The sequence below is a fragment of the Silurus aristotelis genome (assembly GCF_946808225.1).
Source record: "Silurus aristotelis genome assembly, chromosome: 9".
In the NCBI taxonomy this organism is placed as follows: domain Eukaryota; kingdom Metazoa; phylum Chordata; class Actinopteri; order Siluriformes; family Siluridae; genus Silurus; species Silurus aristotelis.
This window is the reverse complement of record NC_139582.1, coordinates 19,529,816-19,549,473: the sequence shown is the minus strand read 5'-3', so window position 1 is coordinate 19,549,473 and position 19,658 is coordinate 19,529,816. Positions and strand designations below refer to the sequence as shown.

Here is a 19,658-nt window from a genome sequence, read left to right as displayed (position 1 = left end):
TTATTATTATTATTTTTATTATAACAAGTCACTATATACTATCCAAAACTGTAAAAATCGCTTTAGGTTTGATTGATAGATTTTCTCACCAATCAAAGCTCGAAAATTGTCTGTCCCGCCCATTCAGTCTTTACCCGAGTTATCTGATTGGTCCGTTTCTGGAGCTGCGCTCACACATCTGCTTCCTTTGTGCTGGACGGTAGCTCATCTGAGGTAAATAAAAGATTTATTACAAAAATATTAGTTCTAATGTATAAAATTTGCTTTATTGGACGTTCCGTGTTCAGGTATTAATAATTGCGTCTGAATAGCAGCTTTACGTTGGGCAGATTTCAACCGTTGGCGGTTTAGCGCTCGCACCGCGGTTAGAGCTAAAGCTTCATAACGAGCTAGCGTTATGCGGCTGGAGTTTTTTTGAACGCACCCGTTTTTCGAGAAGAGTCCCGCCCCGCTCGGCGATTGATTGGTGGTTCTTATGAGAATAAGCGCTCTTTCAGCCAATCGCGTTACAGGATCTGGATGGAACTGACCAATTATTATGGAGGATGAGTGAGATAATAGAATACGAGTGGGAAAGAAAATATCGCATGCTAGTGTGCTTATTGTATTGTTGTATTGTGGCTAGCTCGATGTGGTGTATTGTTTAAACCGTTGTTGATTGTCTATTTTTTTCTCGATTAATTAGAAAAAAAATAATCAAAAATGAGCAGCTGAGGAAATTGAGATATTAAAAGCGTCCAGGTAAAGATTGTTCGTTCATTAAGTCGAATGTATGAGGTTTGTGTGAACAATAATAGAAAACGTTAATTAAAACGAAGCAAAACGTTGTAGAATTTGAGATAATTTTATTGTAATGTTAGGGACTTCAATATGTAGGACAAAATAATTTTTTACCCCCTAAATTGTCAGTTATTTATATAAGAAGTATAAACGCTGTTTTCTGATGACTCATCCTGTCCCGATCTTGTGTTCGTCCAATAAAATACTGTCGAGAGTCTGTAAGTCCCGCCCCCAGGAGCAGAGTAGCAGCCAGGACGATTGTAATTTTTTCAGCCATCATATTATTTAAGGTTTGTTTGTAATTTGTGTGAGCTTAAGCACAGCGACTCTTCGAGCTACCCAGCGTTATTCCGCCTCCTGGAGACAATAAGACGTGTTATCCCGTCATTTAGGATGTAATTTGTGAACAGATCAAAAACAGATCAAAAACAGAAAAAAACACCAGCAGGTCGGTGTTTAAAATAGGGAATAAAGGAAGTACGTTGAACGCTACAAACCCGCTGTGTTCGTAACTACGATTATTACGTGTTTCAAAAGTGAATACACCTGCATACAGAATCAAATTCTTTGATTTGGGAATGTACATAACAGTGACATTATAACATTATGAGCAGTGACGTGAATAACACTAATTATCTCTTCATCATGGCACCTGTTAGTAAGGATTTATTAAGGAGCAAGAATATTTTGTCCTCAAAGTTGGCGTGTTAGAAGCAGGAAAAATGGGCTAGCGTAAGGATTTGAGCATGTCTGACAAATTGTGACGTCTAGACGTCTGGGTCGGAGCGTCTCCAAAACTGCAGCTCTTGTGGCTGTTCCAGGTCTGCTGTGCTCAGTATCTCAAAAGTGGTCCAAGGAAGGAACAGTGGTGAACCGGCGATAGGGTCATTGATGCACGTAGGGAGTGAAGGCTGGGGCGTGTGGTCCGATCCAACAGACTCTGTAGCTCAATCTGCTGAAGAAGTTCATTGATGTTAATGCTCGAAGAGTCAGAGCTGTTTTGGCAGCAAAAGGGGGCCGACACAATATTAGGCAGGTGGTCATAATGTTGAGCCTATTCTGTGTAAGTACGCTATATGGTCAAAAGTATTAGGACACTTTTCTTAGGCTTTTCCGGCCATATGGGGTTCTTTCTCAAACTGTTACCACATTGTGTTGGAGGTGCCCAGTTTTAATGGATGTAACATGAAAGTTTCCCTTCACCTAAACGGAGACCCAAACCTGTTCTAGCATGACTAAGTCAACTCTATGAAGATATGCTTTCTATAGGTTGAGAGTGGAAGATCTCCTGTCATAGAGCTCTTTAACCCTATTGGAACACTGACTGCACCCCAGGCCTCCTCATTCTCCATCTTTACCTGACTTTGACTTTACTAACACCCATGTAGCTGAATAAGCACTAATCTCCACCAGCATACTCCAAACTCTAGTGGAACACTTAGTGGGGGTTATTATAACAGCAAATGGCTACTAAACGTGGGATGGACTGTTTAAATAGCACATACTGATCTTATACTCAGGTGTCCACATATTTTTGTCCGTATAGTGTTACGTTTACCTGAGAAGCTGGAAAACTAACCAAGAGATCCATAGCAATTTGTATTGATGCGACAGGATGTTATTTTTGGTTGACCACTCTTTATCGTGAATGATAGCACGTAATTTGGGTGCTGGTGGACCACTCTTACGTCTCAACTTTTTCTGGCACAATATTCACAATATTTATTTTATTTAACTATAATATATTCTGTCCCAACAGCCCCCATTTCCCCCTTTTCTTGTTGTAGTTGCACCCTTTCCTGCTCCTCACCTTTTGTCTGTTTTATTCTGCCTTTATTTCCCAGTGATTGAATGGATATTTCCCGGTGCACCGAGAAATGGGTAAAACAAAACAAGGTTACTGTAATGTGCACTTGATGTGAATTTGCCCTCATTTGCCATAAAACACCCTCCAGCACATTCACACATCATCTCATGTCATGTTAGGAGCACGTCAAAGAGGTGGGCTCGAACCTTCAGAGCAGTCGCTCACGCAGGCCGGGGGGAAACGATCCAGATCAGTGCGCAGAGAACGCCAGGTCATACTGCTGAGTCACGGCATCCGCATGCGTGATCCTAATCATTACTTCCCAGCAGATTTCGAGACACGTGCCTTTATACCAGGGGAGGGCAAATCGCTAGTGCGAAATTCATAGTTGCTCAATAGACAAGAGGTTCTTCTCTTTTATTCTGAGCTTGTGAATCAACCTTTTTAGGGATTATGATCTGGTCTTTTTTTTTTAGAGAGCTCATTTTAAATTCTGATAAATGAATACCGTAAATGGTTAGCAGTATTTTTTATTAAATAATAGATAAACAAATCCGATCCTGATAGTATTTTTTTTTAAAACTTTTTTATTGCTTTACCATACATTATTACGGTTATTTCTAATTGTTTTCAGGCAGCCAAAACAAAGGACTGTGTGTACGTGCGTGTGTACGTGTGTGTGTACGTGTCGGTGTGTGTGTTTTGAGTGTTTTAGGCTGCTGTCCATCCTGTGTCAATCGGTCAACCAACATCAAACATCTCTTACACGTCACCCCTCATTTTTTTTATTTTATTTTTTTTTAAATGTATTAATTTATTTTATTTACTTGTCTTCAAAAAAAAAAAAAATACCATATCCATCGTGTTTCAGGAGAGGCCTCTGTCTTCCTCCATCATGCTGTCGAATAAGAAAGACCCAGGCTCGTCCTCGTCCTCATCCTCTTCCTCAGGAGGAAACGGGGTCGAAAGGGCCACAGAGACGTCTGCGGGTCCGCAGTCGGGAGCCGCGACCGGTTCTGCTTCTTCTGCAGACGTGAAGAAGAAGGAAAGGGCGTCTCCGAGCGGAGAAGCGAGCGGAGCACCGCTGCCTCACCTCCCCGGCTCTGCTGGAGCAGATCAGGACTCGGCCGAAGGCCGCAGGACCAGCCGGCGCAAGCGAGCCAAAGTGAACACCTAAATTTTTTAGTCATTAGCACCAGGCGTGTTAGGTGCGATGTTGATGTGTCGCTTATAGGAAATCAAATTAAAACACTGTTTCTCCATTGCCTCTTTATGGTCTCTTGTCCAGAGTCTGGTGTACTACGAAGCCTGTTGTGTCTCCAAGCACAATATTATTGTGGAGAACACCAAAAATTACGTAAAACCAAGTTCTGAGTAGCAGCTAAGAAGCCATCAGGATTGTGAGTTATTGAAAATGACAAAGGAGCCAGAAGTCACGGTGGTTATGAACACTTGTGATGTTTATGTCAGGTTAACGAAATATTGATTAGCCTAAGTAGCACTCAAATCTTTTTTTTGCAATGTACACTATGTGGACAAGTTTTGGGACACCTGACTTTTCCAGCTAAGTCTGTGGAAGAACCATGTGTTTCTTCCTCAGACACATACCACAAATTTGAAGGCACACAATTGCATAGATTTTTTATTTTGAGTATTATTCTTTTTTTTTATTTATTTAAACTTGACTTGAACTTGGAGACCTAAACGTGTTTCAGCATGACCCCTGTGCACAATGCCAACTCCCTGGAGATATGGTTGACATGGTTTGGTGTGGAGCTCTGACCTTAACCCTCTTGAACACATTTGAGCGCTGACTGCACCCCAGGCCTCCTCACAAATTTGCAACCAAAATCTGTAGAAACATCTTCCCAGAAGAGTGGAAGTTATCACTCGAATAAACACTTCCGAATCTTATGGTCACGTGTCCACAAACGTTTGTCCATATAGAGTATTTTTGCACTCGTAGTGGAGAGAGGCGTATCTGCTCCGTCTCCGTGAGCCGGTTGTAAGGAAGATTGTGCATGTGACCCATGCTGCAGGTGGAGTACAGGGAGATGGACGAGAGCCTGGCGAACCTGTCGGAGGACGAATACTACTCGGAGGAGGAGAGAAACGCTAAAGCCGAGAAAGAGCGAAAGCAGGTGGTTCCTCCGCCCGCACCCCCTGTCGAGGAGGAAAACGACAGCGAGCCAGAGGAACCCTCGGGTGAGGAGGGCGTAACCGCTCGGTTTTTGTGTGTATATTCTGTCTTTTTATTATTTTTTTTTTTTTTTTGGCAGCACCCTACCACATACACACAGGTGTGATTATACGAATTACTTAAATGCCAGCTATATGCTTTTACACGCTTTATGCACTACAGTGCAATCGTGTCTCGCTCACTCCAGCTGATATTGTTGGCTATTTTTTTGGCATTTCTGTCAGGTTTAGAGGGTGCAGCTTTTCAGAGTCGCCTTCCGCATGACCGAATGACCTCGCAAGAAGCGGCGTGTTTTCCTGACATCATCAGCGGGCCGCAGCAGACGCAGAAGGTCTTCCTGTACATCAGAAACCGCACGGTAAAGCCTGGATTTTAGTGCACAATTTCGGATTGGAGCAGTGCAGCATGTAGTGGAAAACTTGCAGTCTAATATCCATGGTGACATTTAGACTAGTATTGTGAGGCGCCAATAGATGGCAGCACAAGGTTGCACACACAGTCACAGGGAGCACTGAGCTGGGAGCACTGTATTGCTGTGCAAGGGAACTATTTTGCAGGTTATAGTGTGTAAACATAGATCAGTAAAGTACTTTCTTGTGCTTAGAGCCAGTCTCAATATCACCTCGTATACAGGATGCAGGATATTTTGTTTAAGTGTGTAATTCATCATCCAATGTATTATTTTTTTTTAACCGAGCTAACAATGTAAATAGAAAGTACAGAACTGTGATGGTACAACAATATAAAATACCTAAACAAAAAAAAAAAAAACAGCAGTTCATAGTTGCATAAGTATTTACACCCTCAGCCAGTATTTGTTATATTCACTTCAGGTTTCCGGAACAGGTATTTCTACCTGGAATACTCCCTTATCCATTCTTTAATCAGTTTCCATGTTTCCATGAAACACTTTGAAAAACACCTATGCTCTGTTTTAAGGGTAGTGTTCTCAGTTTGGTTTTAGACTAAATGTAGGCCACAAAATTCAGTTTTGTCCTTATGAGTGTAGTAAAGCATTTTTTCCCCCTTTAAAAACCTTTCAGCAAACGTCTATTGCCTTTTTTTATTCCTTCTCTCCAGAATGGCTTTCTTCTAACCACTCTGTCCTGAAGCTAGATTTGTGTAGTGTCTGATCAGCTTCTTATCTGAGCTTCAGATTGTTTTCCTCACCAATGACTCACTTAATTACTCAGCGACAGGTTGGATAAACAAGAATAATCTTGTTTTTGTCTTTTCAGCTCCAGCTCTGGTTGGATAACCCTAAGATCCAGCTGACATTTGAGTCGACGGTGCAACAGCTGGAGGCACCTTATAACAGTAAGATCATTACCCCTACTGAGATTCACCTGTTTCGATGTTTTTTTTAAGCGCATTGTTCCGTCTCATGAGATTTTTATTTCGCCATCATGTAGTAAGAAGTACAGAATAACCAACCTATCTTTTTAAAATGGATACTGGATTAAAAAAAAAACCAAACGAACAAAGATTACATTCCATGTAAAATACAGAATTGAATATGTCACTTTTTATGCACTTCGCGTTCTCCATGCAGCAAGCAGTCTCACGTGTAAAAGCAAAGCGTACGTGGTGTCAGGGATTCGCCTCTAGAGGCCGCTCTCGTAATAGCAGCAAACTGGAATTCAGTATGAATTTTTGCTAGTAGTTCCAGCACTCAACTAATCAGCAAACTGATATCGGTCGACCTCTAGTATGTAAAAATGATTTTACTACTTAAAAGAAAAAAATATTTGAATTGTAAATTAATAGCCATATTGTACATAGTTTTAGGTTTTGAGCATTTTTTTTTGGCAAACAAACGTGTGTCTGTTTATCCTCCAGGCGATGCCATCCTAGTCCACAGAATCCATAGCTACTTGGAAAGACATGGACTCATCAACTTTGGGATCTACAAGAGGGTCAAACCTTTACCAAGTAAGCATGTGTTCTTTTTACTCGGCGATGATCAGCAGAAGGTGATTTGGTGAGGAATTGTCGAATATGCAATGCTCTGTGTGTGCAGGTAAGAAGACTGGGAAGGTGATTGTAATTGGCGGAGGAGTGTCTGGCCTGGGGGCTGCGAGGCAGCTGCAGAGCTTCGGGATGGACGTCACCGTGCTGGAAGCCAGGGTGAGACAAACACATCAGTTACACATTATGAGTGCAGGTCTGGACAAATCATAAATTCATTTATTTAGCCCACCAGAACCAGAGGGGAAATCATCATCATCATCATCATCTGGACACTCAATATAGATCCATTATTGTTGAGCGTATCAACTGATCACTGATGTAGACTTGACTGCAGAACTGTTTGACCGTTTTTGGTCTTATGCCAAAGTAGCAAACTGTTCATATTAATTAGGGTTCAAATTTATCATCATGGTATTTTTCTTTATAGTTATACTTTAATATTATTATTTATATTTTATTTCTTTCTATTTCTCTTGATTGTTGGATAGTCGTAAAAAAAAAAACATGACGAATACAATTAGATTTATTAAGTTTCTTTCACTTATTTTAGCAGACCAGCTGTTTGTCCTACAGTTCCTCGTGCCGTCCTTTACCGCTTAATTGTTTATTCGAAGAAATTAATGTATCGTCGTAGTGTTGGGGTTTTTTTTTTTTTTTTTCATCAGCTCATCTGATTGAGCCAGCTATAGTCACTTAAAAGGTGTAAATCTTTTTTTTAGTTTTTACTGGTCTGTGTTTTGAAAAGAGTTTGGTTTTCTGTTGCTCTAATTGACAGGATCGTGTCGGAGGACGAGTAGCCACCTTTCGTAAAGGCAATTACGTGGCGGACCTGGGAGCGATGGTGGTAACAGGCCTAGGTGAGAGCTATTCCCATTTAAATAAAGACTGGTCTTCTGTTCATTCTGTAACATTTCTCTCACCATCATTTCTTCTGCTTTCTCTCAGGTGGAAACCCCATGGCTGTTATCAGCAAGCAAGTGAACATGGAGCTGGCCAAGATCAAACAGAAGTGCCCCCTTTATGAGGCCAATGGCCAGGCTGTGAGTATGCGTGCGCACACACACACACACACACACACACACACACACACACACACACACACACACACACACACACACACACCTGAAGACACAGAGCTATGTCTCATGCAGCACTACAAGGGGTCTTCGATTCAGTTCTGGTTAATTAAATCCTTTGCACAATTTATATATTTATTATTCTTCCATCCTGTAAGACCACTGATTCACTTCGAGCTGCTTTAAGAGCTGAACCAGACGTGTTTAGTGTTCACGATTTGGAACGTCAGTGTTCAGGAAGCGTGCACTGTTTGAAAAACATTCTCTTGGTTTAGATCTGTTGGTGCTGCAGCCTAAATTTGTGAGACTCAGCGGCAAGAGCTTGATGAGGCATTGGGTACACATTAAACACACACACACAGTCATTCACCTCATGCAGACTGAGCATAGCTAAACCTAAAGGTCGACATTGTCTTGTTTTCTCTTTCCTGTACCCCCATTGATTGTTATATTTTCTTGTTTTTTTTTCTTTTCTCTAACAGGGAGAGCGATGCACAAGTGTGAGTATTAAATTCATGGCGTATTTCACCCTAAAAGTGTAAATCAACCCCACAGCGGTGCTTACCAGAACATTCTATCGAACGTAGCATAATAGATGCACGCCGTTATCAGTATGTAGGTTTAGTACCATGTTATTACTCAGCAATCACTTTCTGATCTTTCGATAAGTGTTGTTATAAGAGAGATACGATAAGACATACCTTTATTTGTCTCACAGTGGGAAAATTTCCATGTTCCAGCAGCAAAAAAATGTGTTGAGTAAATATAAAACAGAGACACAGTACAAATATATACAGTAGTGTATATAAATACAAAAAAGAAAAAGGTGCCTATTATGTCCCTATTGCTAATTTGCTTTGTGCGTGTAGGTTCCTAAGGAGAAGGATGAGATGGTGGAGCAAGAGTTTAACAGGCTTCTGGAGGCCACATCCTACCTCAGCCATCAACTTGATTTCAACTTCCTCAATAATAAGCCAGTTTCTCTTGGCCAAGCTTTGGAAGTGGTCATACAGTAAGTGTATTGGGTGTATATATATATATGCATAGTATATTCAGTAACTTTTTTAGTAACACTTTTAGCATAGACCTACATCGGGTTATTACCCAGTAGAAATAGTGGGAATTGTCGGGGCATCATTAAAAGACGTAAGATAATTGTGGGGAGAGCGTTGGTTTAGGGGAAGAGGAAAATGAGAGGCAGCCATCGGGTTTCAGAAAAAAAAAAGCACACACGTACCTGAACACACAAACTGATCTATGTGTCCCGCTCGCTCTCTCTTTCTCTCTCTCTCTCTCTTTCTCTCTCTCTCTCTCTCTCTCTCTCTCTCTTTCTCTCTCTCCCTCCCCCCCTTTTGGCTCTTCCCTTTTTTATCTCTTTAGCTGCACTCTGAAACATAGAACACTCTTTAGTACAAATAAGCACAAACAAGCAGGTGTGTGATCCTTACCATTCAATTCCCCCTCCATTCACAAACCAGCACTTGACCATGTCCCTGCTGCCACAATGACAACTACTAATAAAAATAAATAAATCAGGGTTACAGCAAAGCTAGTTTTCTGCCATAAGCTACACTATATCAACAGCAGGCTCATATATTGACCATATCACACATTTTGCACGTGTATAAACACAGGGAAGGCGGCCAAAAAAACTCCCAAAGATTTGCAAAGATCGTTCATTAATTACGGACTTGTGTGTATGTACATCAAGGCTGCAAGAGAAACATGTAAAGGACGAGCAGATCGAGCACTGGAAAAAGATCGTAAAGACACAGGAGGAGCTCAAAGATCTTCTTAATAAGGTACAGTAATATTCGAGCCTCATGCACGCACAGCGGCACACAGTCTAGTCGATATTTTAATTGCTGATCTGTCTTTGTTAGATGGTGTCCACTAAGGAGAAAGTGAAGGAGCTGCATCAACAGTATAAAGAGGCAAATGAGGTGAAGCCTCCAAGAGACATCACAGCCGAGTTCCTGGTCAAGAGCAAACATCGTGATCTTACCGCTCTCTGCAAGGTCTCGCACGCGTACACGCGTTATACACACACAATTTATGTCATTGTTAAATTTCATTACATCTGAAACATGAAAAGGCTGGAAACATATGCTGCTAAACAAAATGACCATTTATTACGGGTGAAACGGTACACAAAATTCACGGTTCGGTATGTACCTCGGTTTTAAGTGTGTGTGTGTGTTTTAATGCGAATACAAATTAATGCAATACACTTTATAATTGTATTAGTTAAATTAAGTATTCTATTAACTTGATTACATAAAACAATAGAACAAGAAGTTACACCCCTACCATTTATATGCAGGAGTAAGGATGACTACTAATTGTATAGCATAAACATGTAACGTTGTGTGTGTGTGTGTGTGTGTGTGTGTGTGTGTGTGTGTGTGTGTGTGTGTGTGTGTGTGTGTGTGTGTGTGTGTGTGTGTGTGTGTGTGTGTGTGTGTGTGGATTGTCTGTAGGAATATGATGCATTGTCTGAGCAGCAGGTGAAACTCGAGGAAAGATTGCAAGAGCTGGAGGCCAATCCACCCAGGTATATACACACACACACATACACGCCTAAGTATCTGCTTTATATTTTCACACACACCTTTAGATTTAATCACATATTTACTTACCCTCAGACTTCCTGTCCCACACTAATCTTTGCATCCTGTAGAGCTGTGCTGTTGATATTACATGTGATATTTCTCCTTTTTTTTATTTCTCAGTGATGTATATTTATCCTCAAGAGACAGACAGATTTTGGACTGGCACTTTGCAAACCTGGAGTTTGCCAATGCCACACCTCTGTCTACACTCTCTCTCAAACACTGGGATCAGGTAATTTGCGTGTGTGTGCTCGTGCCTCCCGTTCGGTGCTTTTTTTTTCTATCTAACGTTTGCGCGCGCGTGTGTGTGTGTGTGTGTGTAGGACGACGATTTCGAGTTCACGGGGAGTCACCTGACCGTGAGAAACGGCTACTCGTGCGTTCCAGTGGCCCTGGCAGAGGGATTGGACATCAAACTGAACACGGCAGTGCGCCAGGTGCGCTACACCTCCTCAGGTGAGTCCCATACCTGCAGGGTTCAAATCTGAGCAGTTGAGTGTGTTGCAGTTACAATAAAAATAAAATAAATAATAAATGTGTTATTATTTTTACGTGTTCAATCCTATCATTATTTCCATTTGCTCAAAGATTTGTGCCTCTTTCTCACGTTTCTTCTCCAGGCTGTGAGGTGATCGCCGTGAACACACGCTCAACCACGCAGACCTTCATCTATAAATGTGATGCTGTGCTGTGTACTCTTCCCCTGGGAGTGATGAAGCAGCAGCCACCCGCAGTGCAGTTTGTGCCTCCGCTCCCTGAGTGGAAGACGTCTGCTATTCAAAGGATGGGCTTCGGCAACCTCAACAAGGTGTGTATGTGTTTCAGGATGCTTTTTTTGTTTGTTTTTCTAATAAATATTTTTTGTATTAATGATGAGATTACCTGGAGCTGACACAAAGGCTCCACTGCCCCTGGAGACCACCCTTTACAAATATAGTGAAAAGAATGGCAGAAGGTACGAGGTGGAATAACAGTTTCGAGACTACCTCTGTTTACAAGAAAAGACTATATTTATCTACATTTACACACCATCACCTTCTAAATAGTCTTCTTGCACACTAGCACAGGGCTCCCAGTCTTTTGAAAATATGACCTAGAGCTCTGCAGTGGTGTCAAAACGGTGACCCCTGAGCTGAAGCTTCATCCTCAGGAAGATGACGAAGTCCGCAGGTGGCAAATCTGGCGAGTAGGGGGCTGCGGAAGTGAGATCATGTTGTTTCCCGGCAAGAAACTCACAATGAAGGATGGCTCTGTAACAGATTGCGCACGTGGTCAGAATAGCACGAGTTACGCATCTCCATCTGTACACAGGACACCGGGAGATTTTTTTTCTTTTCTTTTTTTTTTTACCTGTATGAGATCGATCTTCTGCAATTTGCTGCCGGCGAATGATTGTCTGATTTGAATAATCGGATTGATTCTGGATTACAGTTCTTACAGTGTTCTAGAAGAACGGAGACCGTGCACACAGTTCCAAATGTGTCACAAATAAATACATCAAAAAATACACAAATCTATTTTGCACTTTCAAGATGCTTTACATCATCTGTAAAATTGTATGTTTTGTGGCAACACCAGTCTTTTGGAGTTCAGTGCTGATTTAGAAAAAGTTCACCAACCCATTTTGTTGAGCTTAAATGTAGCATTCTTTTGAGAAAACTCCAGAAAAAAATGGCTGCGCGTCCTTGGAACAAGGTTACCTTGGTTTCCTGCTGGCTGAACCAGAGCTTTGATTTCAACACTCCCCTCCTCCCCTTTTCTGTCCTACGTGATCTTACCGTCATACACTGCAGTGAATCTCCACTTTTCAGCAGCAACAGAAATGCTGCAGTGTTATGCAACATCCTGCTGCTGAGTTTCCTCTACAGACCAGCAGGGGGTGCAGTGTGCTTGTGCTGTATATACACCATTAGCAGCGTCCTGCCTGTACAGGCCTGCAGTGTGTTGCAGGCCGAGGCCGGTTGGGGGGGCTAGGGGCGGGGTGCTCGGGAGCTTCACTGGCATGCACAATCCTCTAGTTCACTAGCTCATAAGTTAATTATATCTCGGCATAGTGTTTAGGGGTTCATGGTGGGTTTTAGGGAATTCCGTGTCTGAGATCTATTTATTAAATTTTTTGTCCTGGGCTACTTGTATATCAGCGGTATATGTTCAAGCATCAATTTTTTATATTCTTTTTTTATATTCACAGGTGGTGCTGTGTTTCGACCGTGTGTTTTGGGACCCGAGCGTGAACTTGTTCGGTCATGTAGGAAGCACCACAGCCAGCCGCGGGGAGCTCTTCCTTTTCTGGAACCTCTACAAAGGTAAACCACTTGCCCTTAAATTTATAGCATTGAAAAAATTCTTAATAAATAAATTCTACTTAAGACTCTGGGTTCTGCCTGAACCTGTGTTGTGATAACAGCATTAAACGTTCTCACGTAGTTGTTAGAGACTGATCTGATTATGCTTCCCGATTGACATCTTTCTACGTTCGTTCTTGTTAGCCCCCATTCTGCTGGCGCTGATGGCCGGGGAAGCCGCGGGCATTATGGAGAATATCAGTGATGATGTCATCGTCGGCCGTTGCCTAGCAATCCTAAAGGGAATCTTTGGTAGCAGTGCAGTTCCTCAGGTAAACAAACACATGTTTTTTAGAAATATTGGGGGTGTAACGGTACACGTATTCGTACCAAACGTTTTAAGGTACAGGTCTTGCGGTTCGGTGCACGTGTGTCCAGTTTCAAAGATTTCTCTTAAAAGGGGAAAATCCTGACAAATGTGCATATCGAGGGAGTGAATGAATGAAGGATGGAAGGAATAAAGACATCTGTTAAAATTTATGATCAAATGTAAAACACACACTTATTTAAACATTTGTAATATACACATGGGGTCAAACATATGCAAAAAATTTCCATTAATTCAATTCAATTGAATCAATTTCATTTGTGAAATTTTCAATTGAATCGACTACTCAATTTAATCAATATAATAAAAATGTATTGCATTCTTTCGATTTATTCTATAAAATATTTAACTAAGCAGGAATTTGCATCTCTTTCCCCGAATTTGCAACTCTTCAGAATTTTGTGTACCGTTACACTTCTAATACATATTACATAACCATCATACCAACCTTCAGTCTTAGAAGCAGGATATTTTCAATTCTTTAACTTTTTTTATATTTGTTTGAATTTGTAATGGATTTATAGGATGTAATATAAATGTATAAATATAAAAATTGCCTGTTATCCTCGAACGTGATCCCAGGACAGAAAGAGAGGAAATGTACACCAGCCTCATTTAGGCTCTATTACAACACCAGTGTAATTGATGGGAGGTTTTTGTGTGTTGCCATGGTAGCCGAAAGAGACGGTGGTGACGAGATGGCGTGCGGACCCCTGGGCTCGTGGCTCATACTCATACGTGGCAGCTGGTTCCTCCGGCAACGACTATGACCTCATGGCTCAGCCAATCACGCCCGGACCTGCCATACCTGGGGCTTCACAGGTGAGACATGCTTACTCAAACACACACACAGCCAACAAAGCTGCTTTGTTAGAGTCTAGGATTCATCACAGCATATTAACCTGAATGCAGGGCTGGATAATGTTCCGAATATTTGACATTCACGATTTGGATTTTTCTTAAAAACCTTAACATTCTCTTTGTTAGTAATGTAAACATTTAAAACAACTAAAATGAACGAATCTCAGCAATGAATTAAAAGATCCGGAAACACAACATAAAACGAAGCAATTCTTTTGAGTAAAATAAGAAAAAACTACATGCCTCAATTGAACGTTCTCGCACGTAAGAGGTGAATCAGGCGCGCCCTCGGGCGGTATTCGTCTCTTATTTATTGTGGCATCGGTGCGACGACGGCGTATCTGTTCGGATGCGTGCGCCAGCGTTTTTTTACTTAAAATCACGATACCTCGATTTAAGAAGAAATAAAGTCTCGAAACATACTTTTCAAATAAAAAACAAAACAACTCCCAGCCCTACCTGAATGGTACTGGATTAGACTTTAATCGAGTCATATTGGAGATGAAGGGAAACATGAATTCAAGTGCATAGATTTGGTTCTTGTGAGCTCAAAAAAAACATGAAAACGGTTATAAGGCACGATGAGGTATACGCCAGCTTTAGTTAGTTAGGGATTTTTTTGAAGATGAAAAGTAAACGGAGTGAATGAGCACATTCTATGCTCCAGGTTCACATTCTATGCTACGTGATTGCGTACGTAATCGGTATGTCTTGGGCCGGTTTCATGCTGGGAATGTTATCAAATGAAACATGAACAAGCAAAGACCTGTAGCGCTGTAGGCCTCTTACCTCAACAGAACATCTTAATAATATCATTCTCGGGTCGTGAGCTATGGGAAGGCTTGGGAATGATGTCACCGGGAACGAGGCGATAGTAAACGCGTGCTGTCTATCAGTGCAGCTGTATTGCCTTTATATGGTAATGTATATGTTCGAGCGTGTGTTTTTTTTTTTTTCTTTTTTTCATTTGTGCGTTTGTGTGCTTTACAGCCCGTTCCTCGACTCTTCTTTGCCGGAGAGCACACGATCCGTAACTATCCGGCGACGGTACACGGAGCTCTGCTGAGCGGCCTCAGAGAGGCAGGACGCATAGCCGATCAATTCCTCGGAGCAATTTACACAATGCCCAGGCAGAACACACCTGCTGCCAACCCCCAGCCATCTCCCAGTGTGTAGATGCGCGCGCGCGCACACACACACACACACACACACACACACACACACACACACACACACACACACACACACACACACACAGGTCCTGTTCAGCATGTAGGAGCTCACTTATATATATTCTCTTGTCCAGTTTACAGGAGGAAACACACACACACACACACACACACACACACACACACATCTATAGCCCAGAACAGAACCACCCTACACTTGTCTTTGTGTAACACATCCAATCAGAAAGAAGGACATGAAAGGCGAGGAGAAAATTAAATATAAAGTGCAAAGATAAAGTCTATTGTCTAAATGGGACCTTCAGAAAGTGTGTGTGTGTGTGTGTGTGTGTGTGTGTGTATATTTGCTAATTACCGGTCTCTGAATGAAACTAAAGTTTAAAGGAAGCTCTACCTCTTCCTGAGGATCAGTGCTTGAAAAGCGTTAACCCCCCACCCCCCACCCTCTTTGTTAACTTCACAGAATTTCCTGGAATGTAACAACAATTTTCAGGAATAATTTTTACCATAATCAACAAACAACAATCCGGGAATCACACAACAACAAAAAAAACCAGAGGCCGCAGCTTGAATTCATGAAACTCACACGCGCACACACGCGCACACACGCGCACACACGCCACCGTAACCTGTCTGTCCGAGGATTAAAACAAGCGGACTTCATGCCGGACGCAAACAGGACACACTCGTCCGAATACGCCACACGGTCCTGCAAAGGTCAGAACCGACCGTCGCGATTCCAGAAGATCAGCGTCTACTTGTTTTATCCGGCTATTTGTTGTCGAAGTTTCTCCAAACCGACGTTCTGGCGTTCAACAGAATGCAGTTCAGTTCATCAGAGCATTAACAGTATCACGTGTGAGGAAGAATAGCTTCCCAAACACAAATACAGACCGGAATCGGAAATCCTTTGCACTGATTTTCACCCAATGTTCCATTTTTGTTTTATATATATATATTATTATTATTATTTTTATTCAGATCCATGTGAATGCTTGATCGCTTCCACCGTTCTACATGATCTTTGTCGACCCGTTAGTCAAGTAAAGAGAAAAAAAATAGCTTGAAGTGTGTAGCTGCTATTATACTTTTTTTTTTTTTTTTTTTTTTTTGGTTGAAATATGAAACGTTTTTTTTATGAATTTCATGAAGCAGCTAAGATTTTTGTTTGTTTTTTTGTTTTTATTTTCTATAATTGTCCTCACAGTCTAGGTTTTATATCTCATCAGAATTTGGTATTAAATGAAGAAAAGAAATGGCGAGTCATATATTTTTTGTGTGTGTGTGTGTGTGTTCAATATGTCATGGCTGTTTGTCAAACTATTTGGACAAAAGTTTGCGGACACTTCATTGTTAGATCCGTATGTGTCTTTTGTACATCCCATTCCACCATTAGTCCCCACTCTTCTGGGAAGATGTTCCACTAGATTGTGGAGTGTGCTAGTGGAGATATTTGCACATACAGCAACACGGGTGTTGGTTTTCCCAGGGTCCTAAAGTCTAAAATTTAACAAAATCTATATTTTATGCCTTAAAAAGTCTTCGCTGTTTTAGGTCTTGTTCCCGCAGCATTTTAGAACGTTTATGTTTTAGTTTTCGTGATGATGATTTTTCTTTTGCTGGTCCAAATATAATTCGCTGTATTATGACTACAAATAAGATGCAACAGCTTTCTGTTATTGGTGCGAATCCATGAAACCTGCAAAAACCCAGGAGGCCTGGGGTGCCGTCAGAGTTCCAATTCATCCCAAGGGTGTTCAGTATGGTTGAGATCAGGGCTTTATAGCAATCTAATCAAGATCTTAAACTCCAACCCATGTAACGTATATCTTCATGGAGCTGGCTTTGTGCACATGATGGAACAGATTTGTGTCTCGTAGTTCAAGTGAAGGCAAAATTTCATTCTATGCATCCAAAGACATCCTATACAATGGTGTACCTCCAATTTTGCGGGTAACTGGAGAAGAACCACATCTGGCTGTTCCAATATGTTTGTCTAGATCATGTAGCTTTGATTTTACACACACACACACACACACACACACACACACACACACACACACACACACCTCTTCCCAATATGTTTGTTTATACACGGTTTCTACCTGCCATGCTAGATGTACAACAGGTTTGTAAACAAACATACCTAAATGTTACCTCATACACACCAACCTTCTATAGATTATGATGCAGCTCTTAGACACACATGAACAGATGTCACAGTTTGAAGTTAAAACGTGTGCACACACTTACATCCTCGGACACAATGGTACATTAAACATGCTTCATCTATTGGAAAAGCATGCGCTTTTATACCACAAGGGGCTTCGATTTCTCGGTGATTCTTCACTGCTAGAACCTTCATCCTGGAAATCGTACTCCAGCCCATAATATTCTTCAATCGGTAGAATAATCATCCAGGTAGCAACTTTTTACTTAAGTACAAGTCAGAGCCCAAACTTCTTTCCACTCTTTCACTCAGGTTAAAGTGGTCAGTACTTCAACTTTTACCAGAGTCTTTGAAAACATGAGTATCTGTACTTCTGCTTGAGAGAATGATGTCTGTACTTTTGCCACCTCTGACCATATGTACTCTAAATTCAAGTGAGTTCTCAGAATTCCTATGATAAAATGACCTGTCTAGGAATGAAAAATTGATAACCTTGGCTGAAGCAGACAAGGAACAAAGAGTGCAAAAAAAAAAAAAAAGGGGAGCTTAAGGAAATCTGACTGACCTTCCCTTCCTCTTAGACTTAGAGCCAGAAAACATTATATATCCAGGACTCAGTAAAATGGTTCACCAATCCTCTATCACCAGTCACAGATGAAGTGATCAGAAAGACATCAGGAAAACCAAATTGAGGATGCTGTATTTCCTCAAAGGATTTCTAAAAAAAATAAATAATAATCTCTGGCATGCCTTTAATTATAAGAAGATGATCCATGAAATCAGCTCACGACTTAATGTTCTGCATCTTATCCAAAGTGTCCCTTTTAAGGAGATAGAACTATACCCTCGTACCAGGGGACTCTCTGGCAGAAGGTAAACAACTGAAAAAAGATTTTGGATTCGGAGGTTTTCAAACCCAACATCAGTCTTGTGAGATTGTGAGAAAGTGGCAAATGAAATGAGAAGTTCGTGGGTAAATAAATAAAAATAAAAACTGCATGAAATCAATCCTGTTATTGGCAGAGTACTTGATTTAAACTCGGCGGTTTAGTCCGTGTACCCAAGATGCCGCATAAGTTAATCAAGTCGAACACATCTGGTTTTGTTATTAGGTAACGAGCAGAGGTGGGAAGTAACGGAGTACAAATACTTCGTTACTGTACTTAAGTAGATTTTTTGGTATCAGTACTTTACTCCACAACTTTTAACTTTTACTCATTACATTTTTACACAAATATCTGTACTTTTTACTTTTTACATTTTCAAAACCGGCTCGTTACTTTAGTTTTAATCCATTGATTTGGTGAAATATTTTTTTTATTTTCACTGCGCGCCGATTTCAGCCGAACAACCGATTTCCTGTCATTGTGTGTCTTTTTCAATCCACTGGTGTATAAAGTCCTGACCCTCACTCACCACAGATGTAGACTAGTTTACGGAGCTAAGAATCAGCAGGCAGAAGGCAGTAAGAAGTTTGGGGTTAATGTGGATGAGACAGAGGGAGTCAGTGATGTAAACATGACTGAGAATAGACACATTCCTGATCATCATCATCTTTTCTCTGCTTGTGTTCTATATGTGGATCTTCAGCCTGGACACATTCATTAGGTAACAACATGTTTAATTCGTTTTGTATTAATATATATATATATATATATATATATATATATATATATATATATATATATATATATATATATATATATATATATATATATATATGCATGTATGTATGTATGTATATATATATATATGTATATTTGGCTGTCAAAATTAAAATTATTGTAAACGGCACTAAATTTTATTAACGCGCTATCAATTCAGTCCTTTCTTAGATATAAAATAAATAAATAAACTCCAGATAAAAATATTTTTAATCACTAAACTCTTGTTTTATTTCTGCGCCAAGTCTTAAATCAAACACCAAATCCGCCATGTTTTACACAATTAACCCTCTGGGTGGCGTTTTGTGGGTTTTTCCCTCATAATGGCGACACAAACTTAAATTACTGTTTTAATTGATCGTACAGATAAAAACAATACATCATTCAAATCTGTAAAATGTCTATAATTTTCTATATATAAGCTTCCTGACTTGACTTGAAGAGGTGCAGTTTCTCCGGTATCACCTCATTAACTGTCCGTGTGGAAACATAGCAAAGGCTCTTAATGATGTCCACACATCTCTGCACTGATATAGCCCTTATATTTAATCACTGTACATATGATTACATACATATCACATGCTGTAAATATGATACATGTTTAACACCTCCAAGCTGCCAGTTTTGGGCAAATGAGCAAGCACTTAACTCACTAAT

The 19,658-nt window shown here is 40.7% G+C and overlaps 1 protein-coding gene and 1 long non-coding RNA gene across 9 annotated transcripts; both read left to right on the top strand.

The window, feature by feature from the left end:
• The first annotated feature begins 108 nt into the window (after positions 1–108).
• kdm1a (lysine (K)-specific demethylase 1a) lies at positions 109–16,423 on the top strand. Of its 8 annotated transcripts, none has more exons than XM_083550269.1 (21): positions 109–213; positions 3,459–3,752; positions 4,627–4,792; positions 5,018–5,145; positions 6,026–6,104; positions 6,627–6,719; positions 6,808–6,914; positions 7,534–7,615; positions 7,704–7,798; positions 8,317–8,334; positions 8,704–8,846; positions 9,546–9,636; positions 9,718–9,852; positions 10,315–10,388; positions 10,567–10,678; positions 10,770–10,902; positions 11,067–11,254; positions 12,638–12,752; positions 12,936–13,063; positions 13,795–13,941; positions 14,971–16,423. In XM_083550269.1, the coding sequence occupies exons 2-21, from the start codon at positions 3,483–3,485 to the stop codon at positions 15,154–15,156; spliced, it is 2,490 nt and encodes an 829-aa protein (XP_083406395.1). In that variant the 5' UTR covers positions 109–213; positions 3,459–3,482; the 3' UTR covers positions 15,157–16,423. The 8 variants fall into 8 exon arrangements, with proteins under 8 accessions (XP_083406395.1, XP_083406394.1, XP_083406393.1 ...); XM_083550268.1 differs by having other exon boundaries at positions 5,012–5,145; XM_083550267.1 differs by having other exon boundaries at positions 4,624–4,792; positions 5,012–5,145.
• LOC310730995 lies at positions 13,961–14,182 on the top strand. The gene is made up of 2 exons (XR_014535044.1): positions 13,961–14,105; positions 14,148–14,182. It is a non-coding gene; the product is annotated as an uncharacterized lncRNA (long non-coding RNA).
• Positions 16,424–19,658: the final 3,235 nt, after the last annotated feature.